Here is a 20,174-nt window from a genome sequence, read left to right on the forward strand (position 1 = left end):
TTATCAACGTACGTTCGGAACGCACAATGCGGTACACGATCCGCGCACCGGAGGATCGGAAAGCCCCTTTGTCCTTCAATTCATCTACGACCCTTCCGCTAATAGTGACAACGCTCTAAGCCTACGCCTGTGTGCGTTTATGAAAGCTTCATCAGTCCTATAAAATGACAGCGGCGCTCCACACGAATGATAAGCAGCTCCACTACACACAACAGATTTTTCTAAAATATAATTATACTCACTGGAGCACTATATCTGCATATTAATTTTCTACAAGTATATCTTATAACGTGTATCGGGGAGACGAACGAAATATGCTTTCCTCGAATAACGAGCTGTCGAGGGTTTTTCAATGGAGGGAAAATGTATGTAATCATGGATATTGAAAAAAATAATTGACCCGATACGATCAAAACGGTATTCCCATATAAAATTGCCTGGTAAGAATGCACGAAATAATTGATGAAACATTCCGAAATGAATAAATCATATCAGTGTGCTTTGCTTTCTGCATGAATTACATCCTTCCTGATCTGCCGATAAATTTAGCGAACCTCGTTTAGACAACTAAAACGAGGGAGGCCTTTGCGCTCAGTGAAAAAAAAAATGAATTTCCAATGATTTATCGAGCAACACTGTATATCGTCCCTAGTAGTTATTATATGCTATACACGGCGCTTCCGTGATGGGAAACCATTTTTCACAATGCCTGCGAGGAATACTTATGTTCGGCCGACATTTTAATCGATCTGTAAATACAGTTCTGGAAAAACCGAAACGTTTTCGGGCAGCCAGAAAAAAATCATCAGCTTTTTCGTACACCTCGTCCATGCAATGATAGAGATATAGGAAATTTACAGGAGGAACTCTCCCAAGTCCCAGATTTACGGTTTAATGCACGATCGTCCTGATCCTTGCGACCAATAATACCCCTCCATCCTGCTACCCCTCTAATTACTCCTATTCGAGGCCGAGACCTTAATTGAAATACCAGCTCCTCCGTAACAGTGCCTCGTTCGCCTAAGTCCAACTGCACCGGCTATAAACTTACCAAATGTTTTCACGTAGTTACGCGAACTCGGAATTTCCCACTTTGACACGGTGCTGCCTATTATACTACGATACTCCGAATAGCTCCCTCGGTATACGTGTACAGGGTGTAACAAAATGACCGCGTCGATTCGAGGCAGATGCTTCCAACTCCTCGAGATATCGCGCTACGGTATAATAGAGTGACGTCATAACAACATCACGGTGGTTCACGCAAGCTTCAATTATTATTCAAATGTATAAAATTAGAACGTTAATTTCTCAAGGTTTGCTACTCTATAGCTCTCCAGTGATTTTAATGGAAATCGTATTACCGACTCCATGATCCCGATTTACCCGAAAATCTTTATATATATATATTATATATGCTGGTTTACTTAATGATGAGCCAAGAGGCTGGAGGGGGGGGGGGGGGTAGGCTTCCCCATATCTATAGTCGCGAGAATTTATTGGAAAACAATACTAATGCGCAAGTTTGCTCGGTTGACTTTGCAATATCTTTCTTGTTTCCCAGTCGATGCCTTCTTCTCGTCGTGGTAATTTTCTTCGACCCATGAGACGCTCCCTCATTTTCTCTCGCAGCCGTCGCAAAGTATGAATTCGCAAAACCTGCTCGTCTCTTGTAGGATATAAAGGAATTTTGCGCCGTCCTTTTTCTTGCATGTGATCCTCCCTTTCTCGCTTAATACGATTCGTCCGTCGTCCGTGCACAGGCAAATGCGAGAGCTGACTGCCTGGATAGCTGACGATATTCTCATAAAGTCGCGAGCTGGCGCGTAATCGCAACTATATTAAAACGCGAGATGAAGATCAAGCCGGAAACTCCCGCGAAATATAAGAAAAAGTCGGATACGACTAGTCTTCGCGAGAAATCAATATTTCAATCTCCTTGACCAAGATGCTCGAACTTTTTCACGAAATTAATCATATTTCGCTTATTCTTTGCCGGAGAAGAGAAAATCACGGGGAAAGAGCAGGGTAAATGAAAAAAATGAGAGATGAGAGAAAGAGGAAACAACATGCGTTTGAAGTAGTATATATATATATATATATATATATATATATAAGGGAGGCTGGTGTAATAAATGGTCGGACTTAACCAGCAAGACTCCTTCATAGGTCATATATTCAAATTTATAACATATACGCTCGGCGATTAGAAGTGAAAAGATACTTTCATAATTCTGGCTTTCAGAAAGTGATATTTTTAAAATGGGTAGGGAAGACGAGCGGAATAATTTTTGCGTGACACAAGATATTTCAGAAAGCGAGACAGTCGAGAAAGTTAGTTTGTCCGACTATATACGGAACTTTTCCACTACCCCCAGCCTGAACGTCACATTTTCAGACTAACCACTGCCGCTTTTGTCCAACCCGATTACTCTTATGTTTCACCACCATTTTTTCCTCCCCTCAAAACCCCCGTTTTTCCACCTACTACAGAAATTGCGCGTTTTCCCAACGTGTACCACTCTCCTGGTATAATGTATCTTTATAATAGCAACAAAAAATTACAGTAGCGCTAGCGTACCGTTACGCAAAACAAGTGAATTTACGTGTCATAGTTTCTTTAACGAGCCGTTCTTGATGGATCTTAATCCCTTACGAGCCGCTAAAAACACCGTTTCAAAATTCGCGAAAGCTCAGCAAGGGAATCCTTCCGAGATAAAATATTGCTAATAAAACTAATCTTAATTGGGTTACAGGTAGCTTCTTGGCAAATTAGCTAAAGTAATTTCGTAGCTAATAAGCTGTTTCGGCTTTTCGGGGGAGAGCGAGGGACAGAGATGGAAAGAGAGGTATGAGGAGGGGGGATGGGCAGGGGGGAAGGGTTCAAACACAATTTATGCCCGCAACTGTACGTATGGGGGATTAAAAGCGATACGTTGCAAGGCACGTAGACGCACACACGAGTGCTTTAATGAGAATACTTCGTACATCCACGCTGACATTCGAGGACGTACAAAGGGCGCAGCGCATTCGAGTAGACCTTCTCCGGATGTAATCAACGACAAGATGGTTCACGCGTCGTCAACTAAAATTTCATACACCCAAGCTGACTCGAGAAACAGTTATAATTAACTTGTATCTTTCGGAGCTCAATTCGCACGCTTTTTTCTATTCCGGATCGAGTACATTGTTATACAATCTGCACAGCAACAATTACGAAACGGCGAGGATCCACGAGAGAAGAGACAGACTCACCAGCCCCTCGTGGCCTTGGCTATGAGTTTCACCGTGGAATTTTCCCTGTGACTCGTCGACGACGTTGAGTGATGATGATGACTCCGGTCGTCGAGCGGCATGTAACTGTGGCAAACCAGCCTAGTCTCGTTCCGATCGAGGATCGTCAGGTTGTACGCGGAGGCCAGTAGTCTCGGTGCCATTCGATCCAGAGCAACCCAAGATTTGGCCGAGACCAGCCACGAGGGATAGGCGCAATACTCTGGTAAATTTTCTGTAAAAAGGGAAAATGATGTTAGATTGATAAAGATATATACATATATGTGCAGCAAGAGAATAAGAAATTCTGTGGAGAAATCAACGCGTTCTGATTCACGTAGGTAAGTATATAGAGGGCGTATTTATGCCAGTTACTGTACAGCATTACCACGGTGAGATATTAGTGGAAGTAACATGCTCTTCGTCCCGGCTGGTAGCTCGCTGCAGAAGCTCGAGTCGCTCGGGATCCCGGGGCTAATCTGCCTCCTGGAAAGTTTAAATGGAAACGCGAAACGCAGGACTGCAGAATGGAGGGAGGGGGGGGGCTTGGAGACTAACGAAACACACGAACGGCATAGCGTGGCGTGGCTTGGTTTGACTTGGCTAGGTGCGCCTGTTGAAAATTTTTAAGCTGCTTACGGCTAGAGCCGAATTTATCGCAGCTCCAGATCCCGAAATATTCGAGCTGCCCGCAGGATCAGATTTACCGATTAAGAATCGATGGAGTCTATTAAAAGTCTGTAAAATCGATTCCTATAAACTCGTACCAGTCGTGCAAGATTAATAACTAGAATATATAGCGAACAATGCGAATTGCCTCGTGGAAGATGAATCGTATTATTATAATATTGATAAATCCTATAAATTATTGGAGGAACGGTCGGAGCTGTACAATTCGCAGCTGAGCGGGCTATAGATAAATTCGTATTTCGAGGAGATTGATGTATATAGATCTTGGAGTAGGCGAAAGTTGTTCATCTGCAGGGGGTAAATGGTTCGGTGACAGGATCGTCCCAATTTGCAAGCTGCTATGCGATACAAGGAATAGCCAAGGTAACCGATGCAAACCGCGAACCGACTCGATAGTATGTTGGACAAGAATTCGATGGCTGGTGTCCGCAGGAACCCTCATAGTTTACGTTCTAACCCCCCCCCCCCCCCTCCCTATAATAGCGGCGCTGCTTGCCTCGGCACTGAACGGTTTCTACCAACACTTTGGACACACATTGGCAACTTGGTTCAGCACGACAGGTTCGTGCACAATCTAAATCTAGCCTTGCCTCTTATGACGTCATCTATTCCCATACTCCATGCAACCATGCACTACTATTTTTCTCGACGCGAATTAAACTCTGCGAAAGTTGCATCAATCTTGCAATCAGAATACCCGAGGCATAAAGCTCTCGAGACTTTAACCCGGATTTGGTAGCGCGACGTCTGCGTGGCATTAGTTTAGCAAGTTTCTAACTGGAGACTAAACGTGTCCCTGGATGCGGCGTCGACGGCGGCGGTAGCGTTGGCGGCGGCGGCGCAGCTTCAAACGTAATTGCACGACTAGACCGGTCTCGTAACATTTTCGCGGTCTTCTCTATCCGCGATTAATTTTAGGAGATGTTTCCCAGGCCCGGATTTATGCTCTAATCACTTTATGCTAATGATTAGCCGGTTGATATTGGATTACCAGTTTGCAGTGGAGCTTAGTAAAATACGCTACGGTTTAAATGCGATTAGGGTATGGAAAACTGTTGCAATTTTGGCCCATACGTGGAAGGTTTGCAGTCTATTAGTAATTCTATCTCGTTTCGTGGATAAAAAAGGATGGAACAGAGGAGATGAATGACGTATATATATATATATATATATATATAGATTGGGGGATAGCCGGATGTAACGGGGGAAAGGGTGATTGGGTACTCACTTTGTTTAAGCTTCAGGGTTTTTTCTCCGTCGGTGATGCTATTCAATCCGTTGCAGGCAGCATCCGCGCTTTGAGCCAAATACCACGAGTTGTTTGAAGTTTTCGAGTAAACGAAGCATCTGTAGCTGTTCTCGTCGCTCGTCTTCCAATTCCCATAGAGCCTCCCCAACATGTACGGTGTGCTCCCATCCTTCCAAGTGGCCAGGCACTCCAGCTCCACGTCTGTGTCCAATGAAAATTTTCATAGTCTTGATGAGAGTCGAAGGAAAAACTCTCCCTGTGCTCGTATGTACACATGCACACACACACATACATATATATATATACTTGCTCATAAATGATGTCGCGTGCATGGCGACTATTGCATTAATGATTTCGAGCACGTTTCACCACGCGCACAATGATCAAAACAATTATATGCAACAGTATTTAATTGTGTACTGTGCATACGTTCGAAATAAACAGATTCTCGCAAGTGAAACTCTGCGGATAATTCAGCGAGCATTATCATTTTCATTATAAAATTATATTGTGACTAATTACTGTCCTATCTCTTTGTGTTAATGACGTACTCTTTTGTTCCTGCTGATGATATACGCTAAATCTGCCATTTCCAGCAAGGCCTGCTGTTTTATTTACCAAAGGCTACTTAATTCTCCGTTAATTATCGACCAGCTAATTACACATTCTTATTGAATGAAAACATTGTTACATGGGGGCAATACACTGGCAACGGGAGAGAGAGAGAGGAGAGTAAATAGTGCTCATTCGTTTAGCCATACAAAATGGGAAACTAACCAGTCTCGTATAGTTTCGCGATAATTGCACAAAATCGTTTGGACAAGCCCAGCAACAAATGGTAATTGAGAAGGCCATTAATCATTCATTGAATGATGCACCACCCACTCACCCTTTAACATTCGTTGCTTTATTGACCGTTATGCTACTAGAGGCAGAAACTTTCCCCTTAATTAGTGTCGAATGCATAATGTTGCCATTGCAACTTTTGCACAATCTCAAACTCTCTCGGCAGAATCTTTCGGCTCTACGAGGAGGGCTAATTTAGTCATAAGGGATAAAATTGGAGAAGCGGGAAGGTGGGGGGGGGGGGGGGGGGGGGGCGAAGAAATAGCAATTGGCTTACCTATGCTTTGAGACGAGCGAACATTGGCACAAGCCTGGTAACGCAGGAACAATCGAGATTCTTGGGTGCAGGCTTCCGCCTGGGATGGCGGAGAGCTGCACTCCCCTTCCTGGCTCTGGCTGTACGTGAATTCCAGAGGTCCCTTGATAGGACAAGCCGATGGAGCCGCTCCCGAACGGAATAACGAATTCAGCTGCGCGTCTCCGCGTATCTGTGTCAACACGTTCGAGAGATTCGGCTTTGAAGGATAAGCCGTGCACTCCGCTAGAAAATTTATATAGCGAATTATTCTTTCTATACAATCAATATTTCCTCTCGAGAAATTAATCTACTCTCTCTCTCTCTCTTTTATTAGCTTCATATATACTTACATTCCTTGTACTGCAGTACATTCGGGTGCTTCTCGTAAATAACCAGGCAACGGTAGCAGTTGTCGTGTCTGAAAAAAGAGAATCATGGATTGAGATTTGAATAAGTGATGAAAAGTACATGCTTATTGGTTGCTATGGCAAACTTGGGCGAGCTTGAGAAGCATGGCGAAGGATAAGAGAAGAAATAGGAGAGGGGTTAAAATAGAAATAGTAGGCACGGTATAGGATGCTGGGGAGGAGGAAGAAGTTGCAGACCGTAGCTAAGTAAGCAAGGTGCCAACTAGTAGGACAAGACAAGTTCCAAAAGTTTTAAGTAGCTACGCGATACCCTCCCATCTCCCCCCCCCCCCCCCCCCCCCCTCCTCCCTCCTTCTTCTTGCCCCTCTCAATTCTACATCGCAGTTTGTCTTCTCAGTCCGGACAAATGCAAGCAAACGCATGTACATACTCTGTATACGTGCGCGAGTGTGCGTAAATTTTCCACTCTTCAAATTTCTCTTCACTCGCGCGCGCGCGCGCTCGAAACTAACAAAATTCCCCCAAATCTTGCACGGAGGTGTGTGCCCAATAATATTTTCAATCGATATCTCTGCTTGAAATAATTTGATAATATTATCTTCGCTCGTAGGGATAATCCTTCACACTGGGAGCGCGAGGAGGGGAAAGTTCAAGGCGAGAAATCTTTAGAGCGAAAACAGAGTGAAGGACGGGGAGATTATTTTTGAAGCTATTAGCGAAAGTCAGCAGTAGGACGTCCGGGCAAACATTTGCTACATATATATATATATATATATCGAGAGTAGTTTAAAACAAACGACACCCTCGATTGCATGGACGACCGATACGTAAACAATCCGGAAACGGCAACATACTCGCAGCAGAAAACTTTTCGATTGGTGTGAAACTTGAACAAGTCTGATATTCCGTAGCCAAAAACGTTTTGGTCCAACTCCATATGACTTACTTTTAACCTTTCAGCTACATTTTAGAAATCCGAACGGCTTATCGATGTTTCCACACAGGAAATATTACACTCGTTTTTTCCTGTAGAATCCTTTTTATCCTTTACGCTATATTAGCTAATATGTAAAGCTATGGGTAATATAAACATTGCGGAGAGAGAGAGAGAGGGGGGGGGGGGAAGAAATGCTTTCTTCGGGCGCGCGATATTTGTTTTATTTTGTAAATAGTTTACAAATGATCCAGAGCTTTTGGACCAGGATTGGTTTGGACGGGAAAGACGAATTTCGTATTATTAACAGAATGGCCCTCGAGTGTCGTTGGGAACGTTCTCTATCGTTTTCCAATGATCCCGTAAACCCCGCTATGTCCTGCAACATCGATCCTCCAAGCTGCACACAGTCCTTCTTGCGAAAGCCCATCAGTAGTCGTAGAGCTTTATGCCGCGTCCTTCAAGATTTCACAGATATACGCTTTAAGCGTTTCTCCTATTCTGACGCAAAGGTAAAAGCTTGAAAAACAACTACCCGAGCAAACTATTTTTATAGAACGATTTATTTTTCCCCTGATTTACTTGAGCAGCACAACTTTGTTGCTGCATGTTTGTTTGAGATCGAATTGGGTCAGGAAAAAGCACTACGGTAATTCCGATAGTATATTAACACCACGCAGAGCTTTCTCAAATTGATGCCCGCTTTGGATAAACTATTCGCAAACTTTACCAACGCGCTTACTCCAATTGATAGGAAAATTATTATTCGATATGAAAACGGAAACTTTATAATTAACGAAGTATATATATATGTATCGAGTAAAGTCTTATTAATGTATTATCGTGATTTGCTTATTATTGTGAAAGCTATACATATAAATATTAGATGTAATTAATCTAAAATATCTATGATTATGAAAAGAGTGTCCGTGAATTATATATCAGAGTTTGTCATTGAATTTGTCGAAACAGTACAAGCCAAGAAGCAATCCGTGGCCATTAAGGGAGTAATCTGGACGGGGTGAGTTTTTAAGCGTAAAGTCGAGTCGTTTACGTTAAGTCAGGTATTCACGTTTTAACGAGAGTCTCGCTTAAAGACTCTTCTCGCAGCAGCGACAGCCTCTCGATAATCTCTAATGCTTTATCGCGCGCACCACGGTCTACCCTGTCGTGCTCGTGAACGCGATTAATAACGACACGGGCCCAGCCATTTCACTTGTTCTTCCTTCATTTCTCCGGCTCGTTCGAATACCCCCCACCTTTTAATAGCTCGATCTGCTTCGGTAATTCCATCTCGCTCGATTTTGCACCGAATAAATAATATGCGCCTAGCGCACAGAGCAGCAAAAAAAGCACCGCTAACTTATCGAATATAATGCCCTCCTTTTCTATATATCCCATCCTACATATATAGTACTCTTATGGAAACGATCAATTACAGGGCATGAATTTATCGAGAAAAGCGCGGCGGGGGACGGTGGAATTTTCAGAGGAAACGATCGAAGACAATCCAGTCGGAGATTGAAAATTTAATCCCGCTGGATCAGGCCCGAAGTTTCATTTGACTAGTCTCATTTTCCCTGACCCTCGATATATCGCGTATCTCGTGCGAAACTCTCGTAAAGTCACCCCGTGGTTACACCCTGAAATATTATTACGACGGATAAGAATCGCGCATCGGATAGGAATTTTCAAATTCGACCGAACGATCCGAGCGATCGGTGACAATAATTTTGTTTGCGTTGCCTAATGGGGGTATCGCGTGTAAGGGTGGAATACCTTGCACACCAGCCCATGGACTCCCTTCAGGTTTACCGCCCACTCGAATGGCGTCTGCGAACCCGTCGCTTCCCTAAACCGTTCCCGGACGCATGATTTATTGATTTCTCCATTGCGTAAACATTCTCTCCCCTCGTCCCTTCTCTCTCTCTCTCTCTCTCTCCCTCCCTTGATACGTTCGTTCTAACGACGTTTATCCGGACAACCAGCAAAATAGCGATGTTCCTATGCATAATGCACAATATTATTAAGGCGTCTTACGGCGGACTTTTAATCCGACTGCTTTTACCTTCGAGCTTTGCCATGAATATTGTACGCCATGGGAATAGTAGTTCTTGCAAATGGCCAAGTTTTCCCATCGAACTATTGCCTTCGTCGAAAGTTACGTATTTCTAGAAATTTTAGCTCAGTTTTATTTTGAAATGCTGCTACCGAACGATGACATTAGAGTTAATTGGACATTTTTCTTATGATAATAATTATTCTATATCGGGTAAAGTAACTATACATCGATAAGCGCAGCAAGGCAAAGATCGATCGAGACTGGTTTAGATTCGAGATGTTCCTTTGTGGCGAAGTCTAGAGATTACGCATCTGCTTGAAATTTAATTCGCAGCGCAAAGCCTTGGCTTTGTGTCAGCTCGACACGGCTGATTGGTTGGCGCGGCAAGTGGTAAGCCCAGGGAGGGATATGCGTGGCACGATCATACGGTATATCGAGGGATTAGCGGGAGTCTTCCTAATCCGACGCCCACCATTGGCAAACGTCGAGAATCTTAGCGAGAATCTGCCTACTCCTCGTCGGAATAAACGCGTGTACCCCGCGCTTCTGCAGGCAATAAGCCCGATATGCGAGTCTCCGAATCTTTTCAAGTCCGGACTGAGTTCTGGACCAGAATCGAGCTGGGGACAATTCGCTCTTAGACGAGTTGCGCCAAAAGAGTTATCAAGCCGAAAACTTGTCGGACGTAATCGCGACTTAAGCGAGTTCGCACTTCTGTGCGCGAGCAAAGTTTCTGCGAAAGCTTACCGTGTCTTTTGGAAAATACACCTGACGCATGCTACACTCTCTCTAATCGCGTCTCTTCTCTTCTTTTTATTTACAAATTCAAATCAACGCTTCGTTATACCAAAGGTCGCTGAAACCCAGTGCAAATATGTTATAAGAAACGTATCGTTTTTGTTGAAAGGGAGCAATGTTCAAATATAGCGAAGAAATAGTAGATACGTGTACTAGCATTCACTCGTGGTCTCAACAACTCTAAAGAAATTGTCTTCTTGATTCGTGCACGTTCGACAAATATAACTCCATTACTCTGCAGTGTTGTTGTAGGTTATTTGATAAAATCCATAAATTTTATAATCTTCATTTATCGAATAAAACAAACAGTAGTGTTAGATGGGTATTATTAAAATTGAAATAATCATGAAATGACGGGGAGTGAGCAATTTCATTGACAAATTGCTCCAAAGGGCTCCATCATTATTTTCACAATATAGCCAGCATCAGTTTGAATAATTTACCAAACGATCATGTACCGGAGCCGCTAATTATTTATCCAGTCTACACTTCTGCGAATTAATATCGCGCCAAACAATATACAGCGATATTGGACCAAGCGACTAAATATTGATCTCGTCTAATTGATTCTATCGTATATATTCTTTTCTCTGCATGCACTAAACTACCCTTAACGGTTTAGTGCATTCGAACAAAGAATTATTATTATTGGCTGCTCTATGATAACTAGGATTTCACCAGAATCGTCGATAATTTGCGATATTTTCTGGGCAAAGGATGAAAAGCTCGACAGTCGATCGAAGTGAAAGGTATAATGTGGAACACATAACTTTTGGAACTCTGGTGCATTTCGCGAAAGTGAAAATATAATCGCTCATTGTGAAATCCTGCAAAAGTAGGCATGCACTAGAGAATTTATAATTTTGCTTTTGAATAATGATTTATCCTGAACAACGACAAAGCGTATCGTATTTTCGCACAAAGAAAAGAATTCTTTGGCACGAATAAATAAATTTATTTGATATTAAATCTCTTTTCGTAAATGAACACATGTGATTAAATGAATTTAATGCTGGCTGAAATTACACGTGGCTGCACCTGATTTATAAAAGTCGAATTATACGAGTCTATACATACAGGTTTGGGTATGGAATAATCGTTTTTATGCATTTTTCGAGTCGCATTCTGTTGTTAGAAATCTTCTTAAAATAAGCAACAATACTATTTCGTAATTATAATCACGATGAACAACTGAAATGGAAAAATGTCTTGAAAGAGGACAGGGTGGATTTTGAAACGCGATATTTTAGCTGCAAACGACATGGCTCTGGCAAAACCTATTGTATTACAAAGGCGTACCGTATGTTCGGGCAATCGAAATAATCCACAGAGCTGAGTGAATCCTGCACACAAATATGCCACGTTGGAATCAATGCTCGTTTAGTTCGCTTCGAATTTTACGTCGTCACACGTAAAATCGCGTTTCGCATTACGTCAAAGTTTTTAAGAATTATACATTGGCGTACAAGCATATATAGAATCAATTTTTATAAATATTTAATGTTAATGAAAAACTAAAGATTATTTATATTAGTCAAACGGGGACCATGAAAACTTGTTCAATAATCTAATTATTATACATTACTTACAACTTTCAAAAATGTTCTACGTGAAGTTGCAATAATGCAATATGAAGTTGTTTGCTACATTTGTCATAACGTAGTCAATGATATTAATCTTCTCTTGAAAAATAGTTCTTACGGTAAACTGTAAAGCAAAATTGTAAGCATTCGAGATTGATGAATTATTGAAGAAGTCACGAGGCGTTTAGATAGAATGCGAGTAAAGTAGCTTCGTCTCCGTCAATCCTCGAGGAGTTTTACCAGTGCATGCTATAGTATAACCTCGAGCAGTCTTGAATTCTCGCGGATATAAAAACATGAAGGAAAGATGAAAGAGACTGAAAGGGAATTTGAATCCCGGCGTTTAGGCTGTTTTTTAGCGGAGTAATCGTCGAAAAATCTTGCTGCAATCCTGCAATTAATCATAAAATTTCCTTGCTCCGAGAAAAATTGGAAATAAAAAGCCAGTGGTAATCGTGCCATCAGCAATATTGCCTTTGCCTAATGAAATTATGATTTTCCATCTATGACATTATTCCTGGACTTTTGTTCCCTCCCCAGAAGAAGCTCAAAGTGAAATTGGGAAAATGTTTTAGCCGAGAACGCTTAGTAGAGAAGTTTCTCCGTTTCTTGGGAACACTCGTTGATTATTTTCAACGACGCGGAAGTGAGTCAGCGAAAGAAGAAACGTTCTAGACTAATGGAGACTGTTCGAACGCACAGTGGATCTTTGCGGCAAGATGCTTTTGCATTGAAACGCCGCCGCACCGGCACACGGCACTGCTTTTTTCTCTCTTTTTGCCTCGTTTTGCTGATCGCTTTGCTCAGACAGCAACGGGAGTCGCTGGGATATCGAGAAAAAGGTGAAAGTACTTTCAATGCTAAACGTTCCCGGCACGCTGCTCCATTGTTGCCAAGAAATAGATCATAAGTTGAATTATAAAACGCGTAATATCTATAAAAGCTCGACGTTAGTTTGATTGATAAGGAATAATGGTATATATATATATATATATATAAGGGCTGTAGGTGAGGGTTTACAGTGGAGGATGGAGCGAGAAGGAGATGTTGAATAAGCCTAGCAACCCTTGCCAAGTTGCGTCGCCCACGTGCATTGTTGGTTTTCCCTGTTGGTGTTTGCAGTGTCATAGCATTGTTGCGTGGATCCCTCCTGGGAATCGGCCACGCTGACCACCACAGCATTTCAAATTAGCCGCTTAATTGTCTCTATTTGTCGAGGGCCTCGACCCTCGATTTGCTATTGAGGGCAAACCTCCGCCAGTGCTACTGTCGCCATCGTCAAGGACATCTCGATTCTCTAAGATGATCAGATGGTCATACGCCAACTGTCCATTTCTACTCGAACCATTCCACTACCACCGCGAAGAATATATAGTCGTTTGATTTCTTCATTTTTGCTTTTTCACACTTTAGTATTTTAATATACTATTTTTTGCTAGCAAGTATTGGTCAACTTAGCGTCTAATTATCGATAATCCATTTATATGAACGTACTTTATTGATATCGAGCCAATAAAGCGATCATTAAACAAACTTACACTATTAATTGAATGCGAGTGGCGAGTGAGAGTGTTGATACACCGGGAGATCCGGGTTAGCTGGAGTATATATTGTGTGCTTCACGTGTTGTAATTAATTATGGTCTATCCATTTAATTGACTCGATTGGTGCATTCGGCCAAATTCGTTCGCCCGATTGAAAATAAATATTCAAACCGTGGAATTAATTCGTTTAGAAAGTGGCCTAGGCCTTCCTCTTCGAGCAGCTCAAAGGCATGCTTGCAAGCAAGCTTTAATCACCATCTTCAGTTTCAAAGTCAAAGGGAAAATGAATAATTGATATAGTATAGCTCAATAGGTCCTGATGGGGGCACTTCTTTACAAGGCGAGCTTTCCTCAGAGGTGTTTTGGATGTATATTGCTTGGAAACCACGCTTAGGTGGAAAATTGAATAAGGACTCTCACTTTGTGTTGATGATCTCCTTGAGAGGCTGTTACGAAGCAGCTTGACGGCCAGCTTTTGCCTTGCTATCTTTTCTGATTAAGGAATTAACTCTTTGCCTATCTTGTTGCAAGTAAATCATGTAACGCGAAGACCATGGTTCTTCTGTTTCCTAAGAATGTTGACTATTATTCCTAACTCTATACAGTAAGATCTAGAAAGGATGTTTCATCTACGATATTTCTAAAAGAAGACGCTGCAAAAATATCCAGAGTCTTGAATGGTTAATTTTAAATGACGCATATACGATCTATCGAAGAATGGATGAAGATCGTTCAATATCGCGCCTTGGGCGGCAAGATCCGAGGCACAATCACACCTGTCACACTAGTCAATATAGTCACGTGTCAAATGTCACTCGCCATACCCATAAATCTATTTAGCGACTAATCCCGTTAAATCGGAAGGACGAACGTAAGTGGAAATTCCCAGGCTGTTCACCTGGCCTCCCAGTGTATTTTTCTTCAATTTAAACTCATGGCTCGTCTTTACTAATTAATATTTATTCGTGTGCCTCGTCAATGTTGGGGATTTTAACGAATAGTGACGTTTTTGTGATTCTCAGTGTTTTAAAGAACTTTGAGTAACGTGTAAAGAGTAGCAACAGGCTCTGTACACATATATAGTATTAAAAACATTCCTAAAGCGTTTTTGGAATCGATATGAAATGTTGGAACATTTCAGGAACGTTTCTGACGCTATCTGTGCTAGATTGGAAAGATATTCTCACGGTGACAGGATGCTTCTAATTTTCCAAGATTCCGTTTTAGCATCTGGTTTGTTGCATATTAAATGAAATTATTGATCTGGATATAGAAATCCAATACCAATAGTGTAAATTACGTAATAAATTAATTTACATATGTGTTTCTCTCACTTTTAATGGATTATCTTACTGCTGCCTGTATAATACGAGATATAGTTTTGATCTGCTAAATTGAATCGTAACTCATTTTACTTGAATTTGTTGGCTTTTCGAGTTAATTGTAACTAAGGCAATATAATTGGCTCTATAGTTAGAAAAATCTCTGAATTGTTTTATAATAGTTCTAAGGATACCGATGAGTCATCTGATCGTTAAAGTAAAAAAAATCGAGTAGGACAAAGCGTGTCATTTACGTTTCACTTTACCATAGACTATATATATACTTTCGACATAAATTCTTATAAAATAAGGGGCTCCTACAGTGTAACAATATAAACAAATCAAATTCTCTTTTAATAAATCGATATCTAAAATCAACAAAATATTTGGAAACAAAAGAATTTATTGATTTTGAATGTTATTATATTTAATTATTTAAGATATTATACATTCGCTGATATTTTTCATAAATTAAAAATCGCAAATACGACTTTATTTAAGGAATAAAGGTGAAACGCTAAGCGAAACAAATCGGTTCGCCCATGAATCGTAAGGAATTTGAAATTAGTCACTGCTGGCCTTTATCGCAGCCATCTCTTTTGGTAAACTCGCAGGCAGCTATTTGTCTGACCCCGTAGGCAGGAAGAATAGGGGTTTACATTTTTTTGTAAAAGGGGATGAACCACAGTCGCCGCGATATGACCATAAGCGTAGATAAAATAAAAAAATATGATAAAATGTTATATAGGAGCAGGCAATTTTGGCGTGGAAATCAATTTGGTCAGATGGCTGATACCTGGCTAACTGATTATAGCTGGCAAGCTTATCGCGAGAAGTCCGAAACGAGCATCGCTAACTTGCCAAATACGCTATTTAACCGCTCCGTATTGAGCTTAGCGAGGAAACGAAGCAAGTGCGATTTTCCGGGGAAGTTTCAAGTATATCCAGTGCAGGAGCCAAGTTTTCTACAAGGTGAAAAATAATTAACGTTATAGTTGAAAGACGTCTAGAATAAGTTTTCTAAGTGGACCCACCAGCTCTGTATCGGACGGAAAAATCGTTGGTGTACGTGTGTATTTGTGTTATTTCTTGATGGATTAGATCGATCAATGAAAGCTTGATCAGTCGACTGATTGATTAGATAAGTTTATAGCCTGTGCAGCCCACGGCGTTTGCCATTCTTCTTATTTTTCGTTCAAATTAATTTTCTCTCTCTCTCTCTCTCTTACTTCAACGTCATCCTTCTTTGCTTCCTTCCTGACTTCTTATTTATTCATGCCACTCCGTACGTTGAAGCGAGGTCAGGAAGAACTGACAGTTCCAAGAGCAGGAATTAAGGTCGCGACCCTGTCTAAAGTTTCCTGCTTCGTCCGTGATTTACCCGTGTCACCTGTCAGGAAGCTCTTCCCAAACTTTATCGGAAGCTTTTGATCCTGTGCATCGCATTATGAAAGCTCACCTAAAATTTCTGCATTCACCTATCGCTAATAGCCAACATCTTCCAATTGTTCGCTATTTATCTTGAAATTCTAACGCTGGTTGTACGTGAAAGTGGAGTTGGAACTTGCCAAGTGTCAAGTATTGAATAAAACAGTGTCTACTTGCTTAAAGAATCTTAGCGTCAAAGCAATTTTCAGGTAATATGTGAGGGAGAGGAAACAGAAATGGAGGTCGTGACCGAGGGTCAAAACTTTTCACTGCAGCCGTGATTTCTTCCAGTCATCTGACGATAACTAAATTCAGGAAGTTCACTGAAATTGGCCCCGACGCTCGGCTGGCATCGATTTTAAAGTAACTTCGGATTCGGGACGAAGCACATCGCTTATTACGCGCGGTTCGATGCTTTTCGAAAAATGTCTCGAGATTTCATCCCTAAACTGCTCAAATAGACCGTCAAAAAATTGTCCATTCACTCTCTACTATATATATCTATAATCACCTTTGTTTTCTATACACACACACACACACACACACATATATATATATATATTATTCGTGGCCATTTTAATTGACACTTGGCGAGAGTCGAGAGGTGCGGACGATATCGCATTGCCACGACTTCCGCAGCCTGTGCAAAAGTTGCGAACGCGTGTCTAAATGCAATTTACCACTCGGCTCCGAAAGCAGCTATCCGCGGATCCGCCCGAGGAATTATACGCGTTCGAGATGCAACCGGATAAAAAGCACGAGAGAAATGGAGTTATTTATCGCCTGGTCCTTTCGCCGGAAGAAACTCTGGAATTATGGACAATCGAGGATACAACACGGAAGTCGAGGGTACAACTTCGGATAGAGAATCCCAGGAAAGGGGTTGGGGGGTAAAAAGGGTGGAAAAGACGTTGCTAGAATGGAAGGTGGAACGGAATTCTGGAGAGAGAAATGGCAAGACACGTATTACTTGGATGAAAACAGAGCTAAAGTGAAGGAGAGAGAGAGAATGAGAGGGTGAGGAGGGAGGGGGAGTACTCCATCTCTCCATCCCTCTTCCCTTGGTAGTCTCGTATTCGAAGCGAAATAATTCCCGCAAGTTATGCATACCGACGGAGGAATAAACTTCTCCTTCCAATTCAAATCCAATCAGCGGATACTCTGCCAAGAGAATCGGTGAGTTCCTCTGTGTTACGTGACAGCGTGTACGTAAACCTAGCTACCACTGCGCTGCTCTCTCTCTCTCTCTCTCCCTCTTCATGTAATCCTCGTGCACACAAAGAACATTTTAGCTACCTATGAAATACCGAGGTCGAGCATAAATGAACTGTAACTTTTAAAGATTTCTATTCAACTTCGAGAGTACATATACTATATATAGGGTACGTGTCTAAGGGAAACAGAGAGAGAGCGAGTGAGATGGAAGATTGAAATCCCAGTGATTATAATGAGAGACAGGACTAATGATTCATTTTTCCGTCTTATTAGGAGCGAGTGATTAGTGCAGCGAATTAGACGGTCTCCAATAGGAGTTCCGCCCACGTCTAATCTCAATTCCCTTTTCCTTGTACTCCCTTGGCTTGGTTCAAACGAACGGGGTAATCCGGATTACTCGTTGATCGATTTTATCCACAACCCATTAGACGTCTTTCCCCCACGACTTTGACGCTACGCTTAAGTGTAACATTATTCCAGTGCCTTCCCGTTACAGAGCGCGCGCGTATATATAGTTAATTACTCCGCGAGATAATCGATACTCATATATGGCAATTCCACACACTTGACGCGTCGTCCTTATGTCTCACATCCATTCTCTTTCTTCCGTTTATACGCATCAACGTGCAGCAGTATATACACATTCGCACCAAGCCACCTATAAACCAATTCAAATTTATAGCGTCTCGCGCAACCTCACTATTCTCCGGCGAACGTCCGCCACGCTCTAGGAAATTGATCGAGCGAATTTTTTCTCATTCTCCTCGAGGCGATCCTTTATGAAATTCCATATCAGCCAGATGTCATTTTACGAAGAATCCAAGTATGCGAATAATGGTGCTTCCCGCATTAGATTGCACTATTTAGCGGATTTCATCCGCAGGTTGTCCCGTTAGTAGCTTTGCAGAGGAGCATCGACTAGAAACTCCTGCAGGTCCACGCTTGGTTACTCGCCTATATAGTCGCACTGAAAGGAGGAACGCGCTGATTGGGAGGCTAATCACGCGCCACTCTCCATTACATTAATTAAAACTTGCCTCTCTCTACTCGGTTCCCCTGTCCTCCCCTTCAACCCTTCGTCCGATTTCCCGATCTACAACTCCTCGACTGCCCGCCTAAATATTATTCCGCGGGCCAAGACTCCCACGAAGCCCACAGGCAAGATCCTGCCCCAGACAGATCAGAGAAACGGCAATCCGCCGACACAACAGCCACCGGCGTATACTGCTCGATGGGGAAATCTCTCCTCGACGAAATCTCTTCTCGACTATACACAGAAAAAAAAACCCTTAATCCCCAGTGGCTCTGTAAATAAATACCAATCGAGTTCCATCGTGTGCCCCCTAAACCATTCCCACACTCTGCTATTGTCAAGGTCTTAGCCGAGTAATAGAGAAATTCAATTTGAAAATTAATGAAAAACTTGTAATGGTTATAGGTTTCGTACGTTCACTCGTAAGATTTTTTTCTTCCGGGACGTACACGGTGTGCGTGTGATTGTGTAATTTTGGCAAGAGAGGAAAGAATCTTGTCCTCATCTGGAAAGTGAGTCTGGGGGCTTAGCGAAGTGATTGCGTGCGGAAGATGCTGGGTCTACGTCGCGGTAACGTCTCGTCACGTACAAAACGTGTTAGTCGGTGTACCGCGTGGGTTTCTTGAGCTCCTGCGATAACAGTCGAGACAAAAACACTGGCGTCCCAAAATTGAATTCCTCTCTCGCTCTATGTATACCTATATATACACGTAAGTCATCGCAAGGGTAACGTTAGAGGAACGATAAACAGCCGAGAAGATGGAGTCTGATATAAAAAATGTGCTCGTCGAGAACGACTCGATGAAGCAGGGATTATTTTTCTAATTGCTACTGCGATAGACGGATAACGATTAGCAACGGCCGAGTAGAATCACGGTTGAGGAGACTAGAATTTGATAAAGTAAAATAAGAGCCCGGTAAGTCGAGCTGACAATTTAGCAAAGAGTTCTTTGATCTCGTCCAGGATAAAAGTCAAAGCGAGTCTCTTTTATGGAATCTGGAAAAGTGGCACGTGCTAGGAAGACTCTATAATTCGAGGCGTAAAGAGAGAAAAGGAGAGAGAAATTATTGAAGAAGTTGGAAAATAGCAAGATCTCTGGCTATTCATTTTGGCTCTAATGGAGCAGGTCGCGGTGGTTTAATTACGATTAGCGCGGCGCATTAATCAGGAGGGTAGGTCGATGCATTCGGATAGATCGAATGAAGTAGGTATAGCGATTTAACTTTACTTGATCGGGCAGGCCTGGCAGGGATATGGCGGTCCGCGAGGCAAAATTGGAAAAAGCACCGTTCAAACAGAATTAATTGGGTTTCAAACATAGAGCCGCAACAAAGCAGCAACGAGCAGCGAGCGGCGGCGGCGGCGGCGGCGGAGGCGGCGGAGGCGGCGGAGGCGGCGGTAGCAGCAGACTAGCAGTAGCAGCCGTGTGCTAGCTGCGCTTCGAAATTCTTCCTCGTCCCGGATATAATTCCGGCCGGACTTCGGGGCTCCATCCTTCCCCGTCCAGGCACGTAGGTATTATCCGATGGT

The 20,174-nt window shown here is 42.3% G+C and overlaps 1 protein-coding gene across 1 annotated transcript in view; it reads right to left on the reverse strand.

Moving 5' to 3' along the window:
• The window catches only part of LOC136774056 (uncharacterized), a 114,757-nt gene that overhangs the window by 11,475 nt on the left and 83,108 nt on the right, over nucleotides 1-20,174 (reverse strand). The window contains exons 5-8 of the mRNA XM_066728120.1: nucleotides 6,707-6,774; nucleotides 6,336-6,599; nucleotides 5,192-5,413; nucleotides 3,256-3,508 (exon numbers count right to left, since the gene is read on the reverse strand). Of these exons, the coding sequence (XP_066584217.1) occupies nucleotides 3,256-3,508; nucleotides 5,192-5,413; nucleotides 6,336-6,599; nucleotides 6,707-6,774 (807 nt within the window). The remainder of the gene's footprint in view (nucleotides 1-3,255; nucleotides 3,509-5,191; nucleotides 5,414-6,335; nucleotides 6,600-6,706; nucleotides 6,775-20,174) is intronic.

Source organism: Prorops nasuta, unplaced genomic scaffold (assembly GCF_024137725.1).
Source record: "Prorops nasuta isolate Cenicafe-Biocafe unplaced genomic scaffold, Cenicafe_Pnas_1.2 PNAS00006, whole genome shotgun sequence".
Lineage (NCBI taxonomy): Eukaryota > Metazoa > Arthropoda > Insecta > Hymenoptera > Bethylidae > Prorops > Prorops nasuta.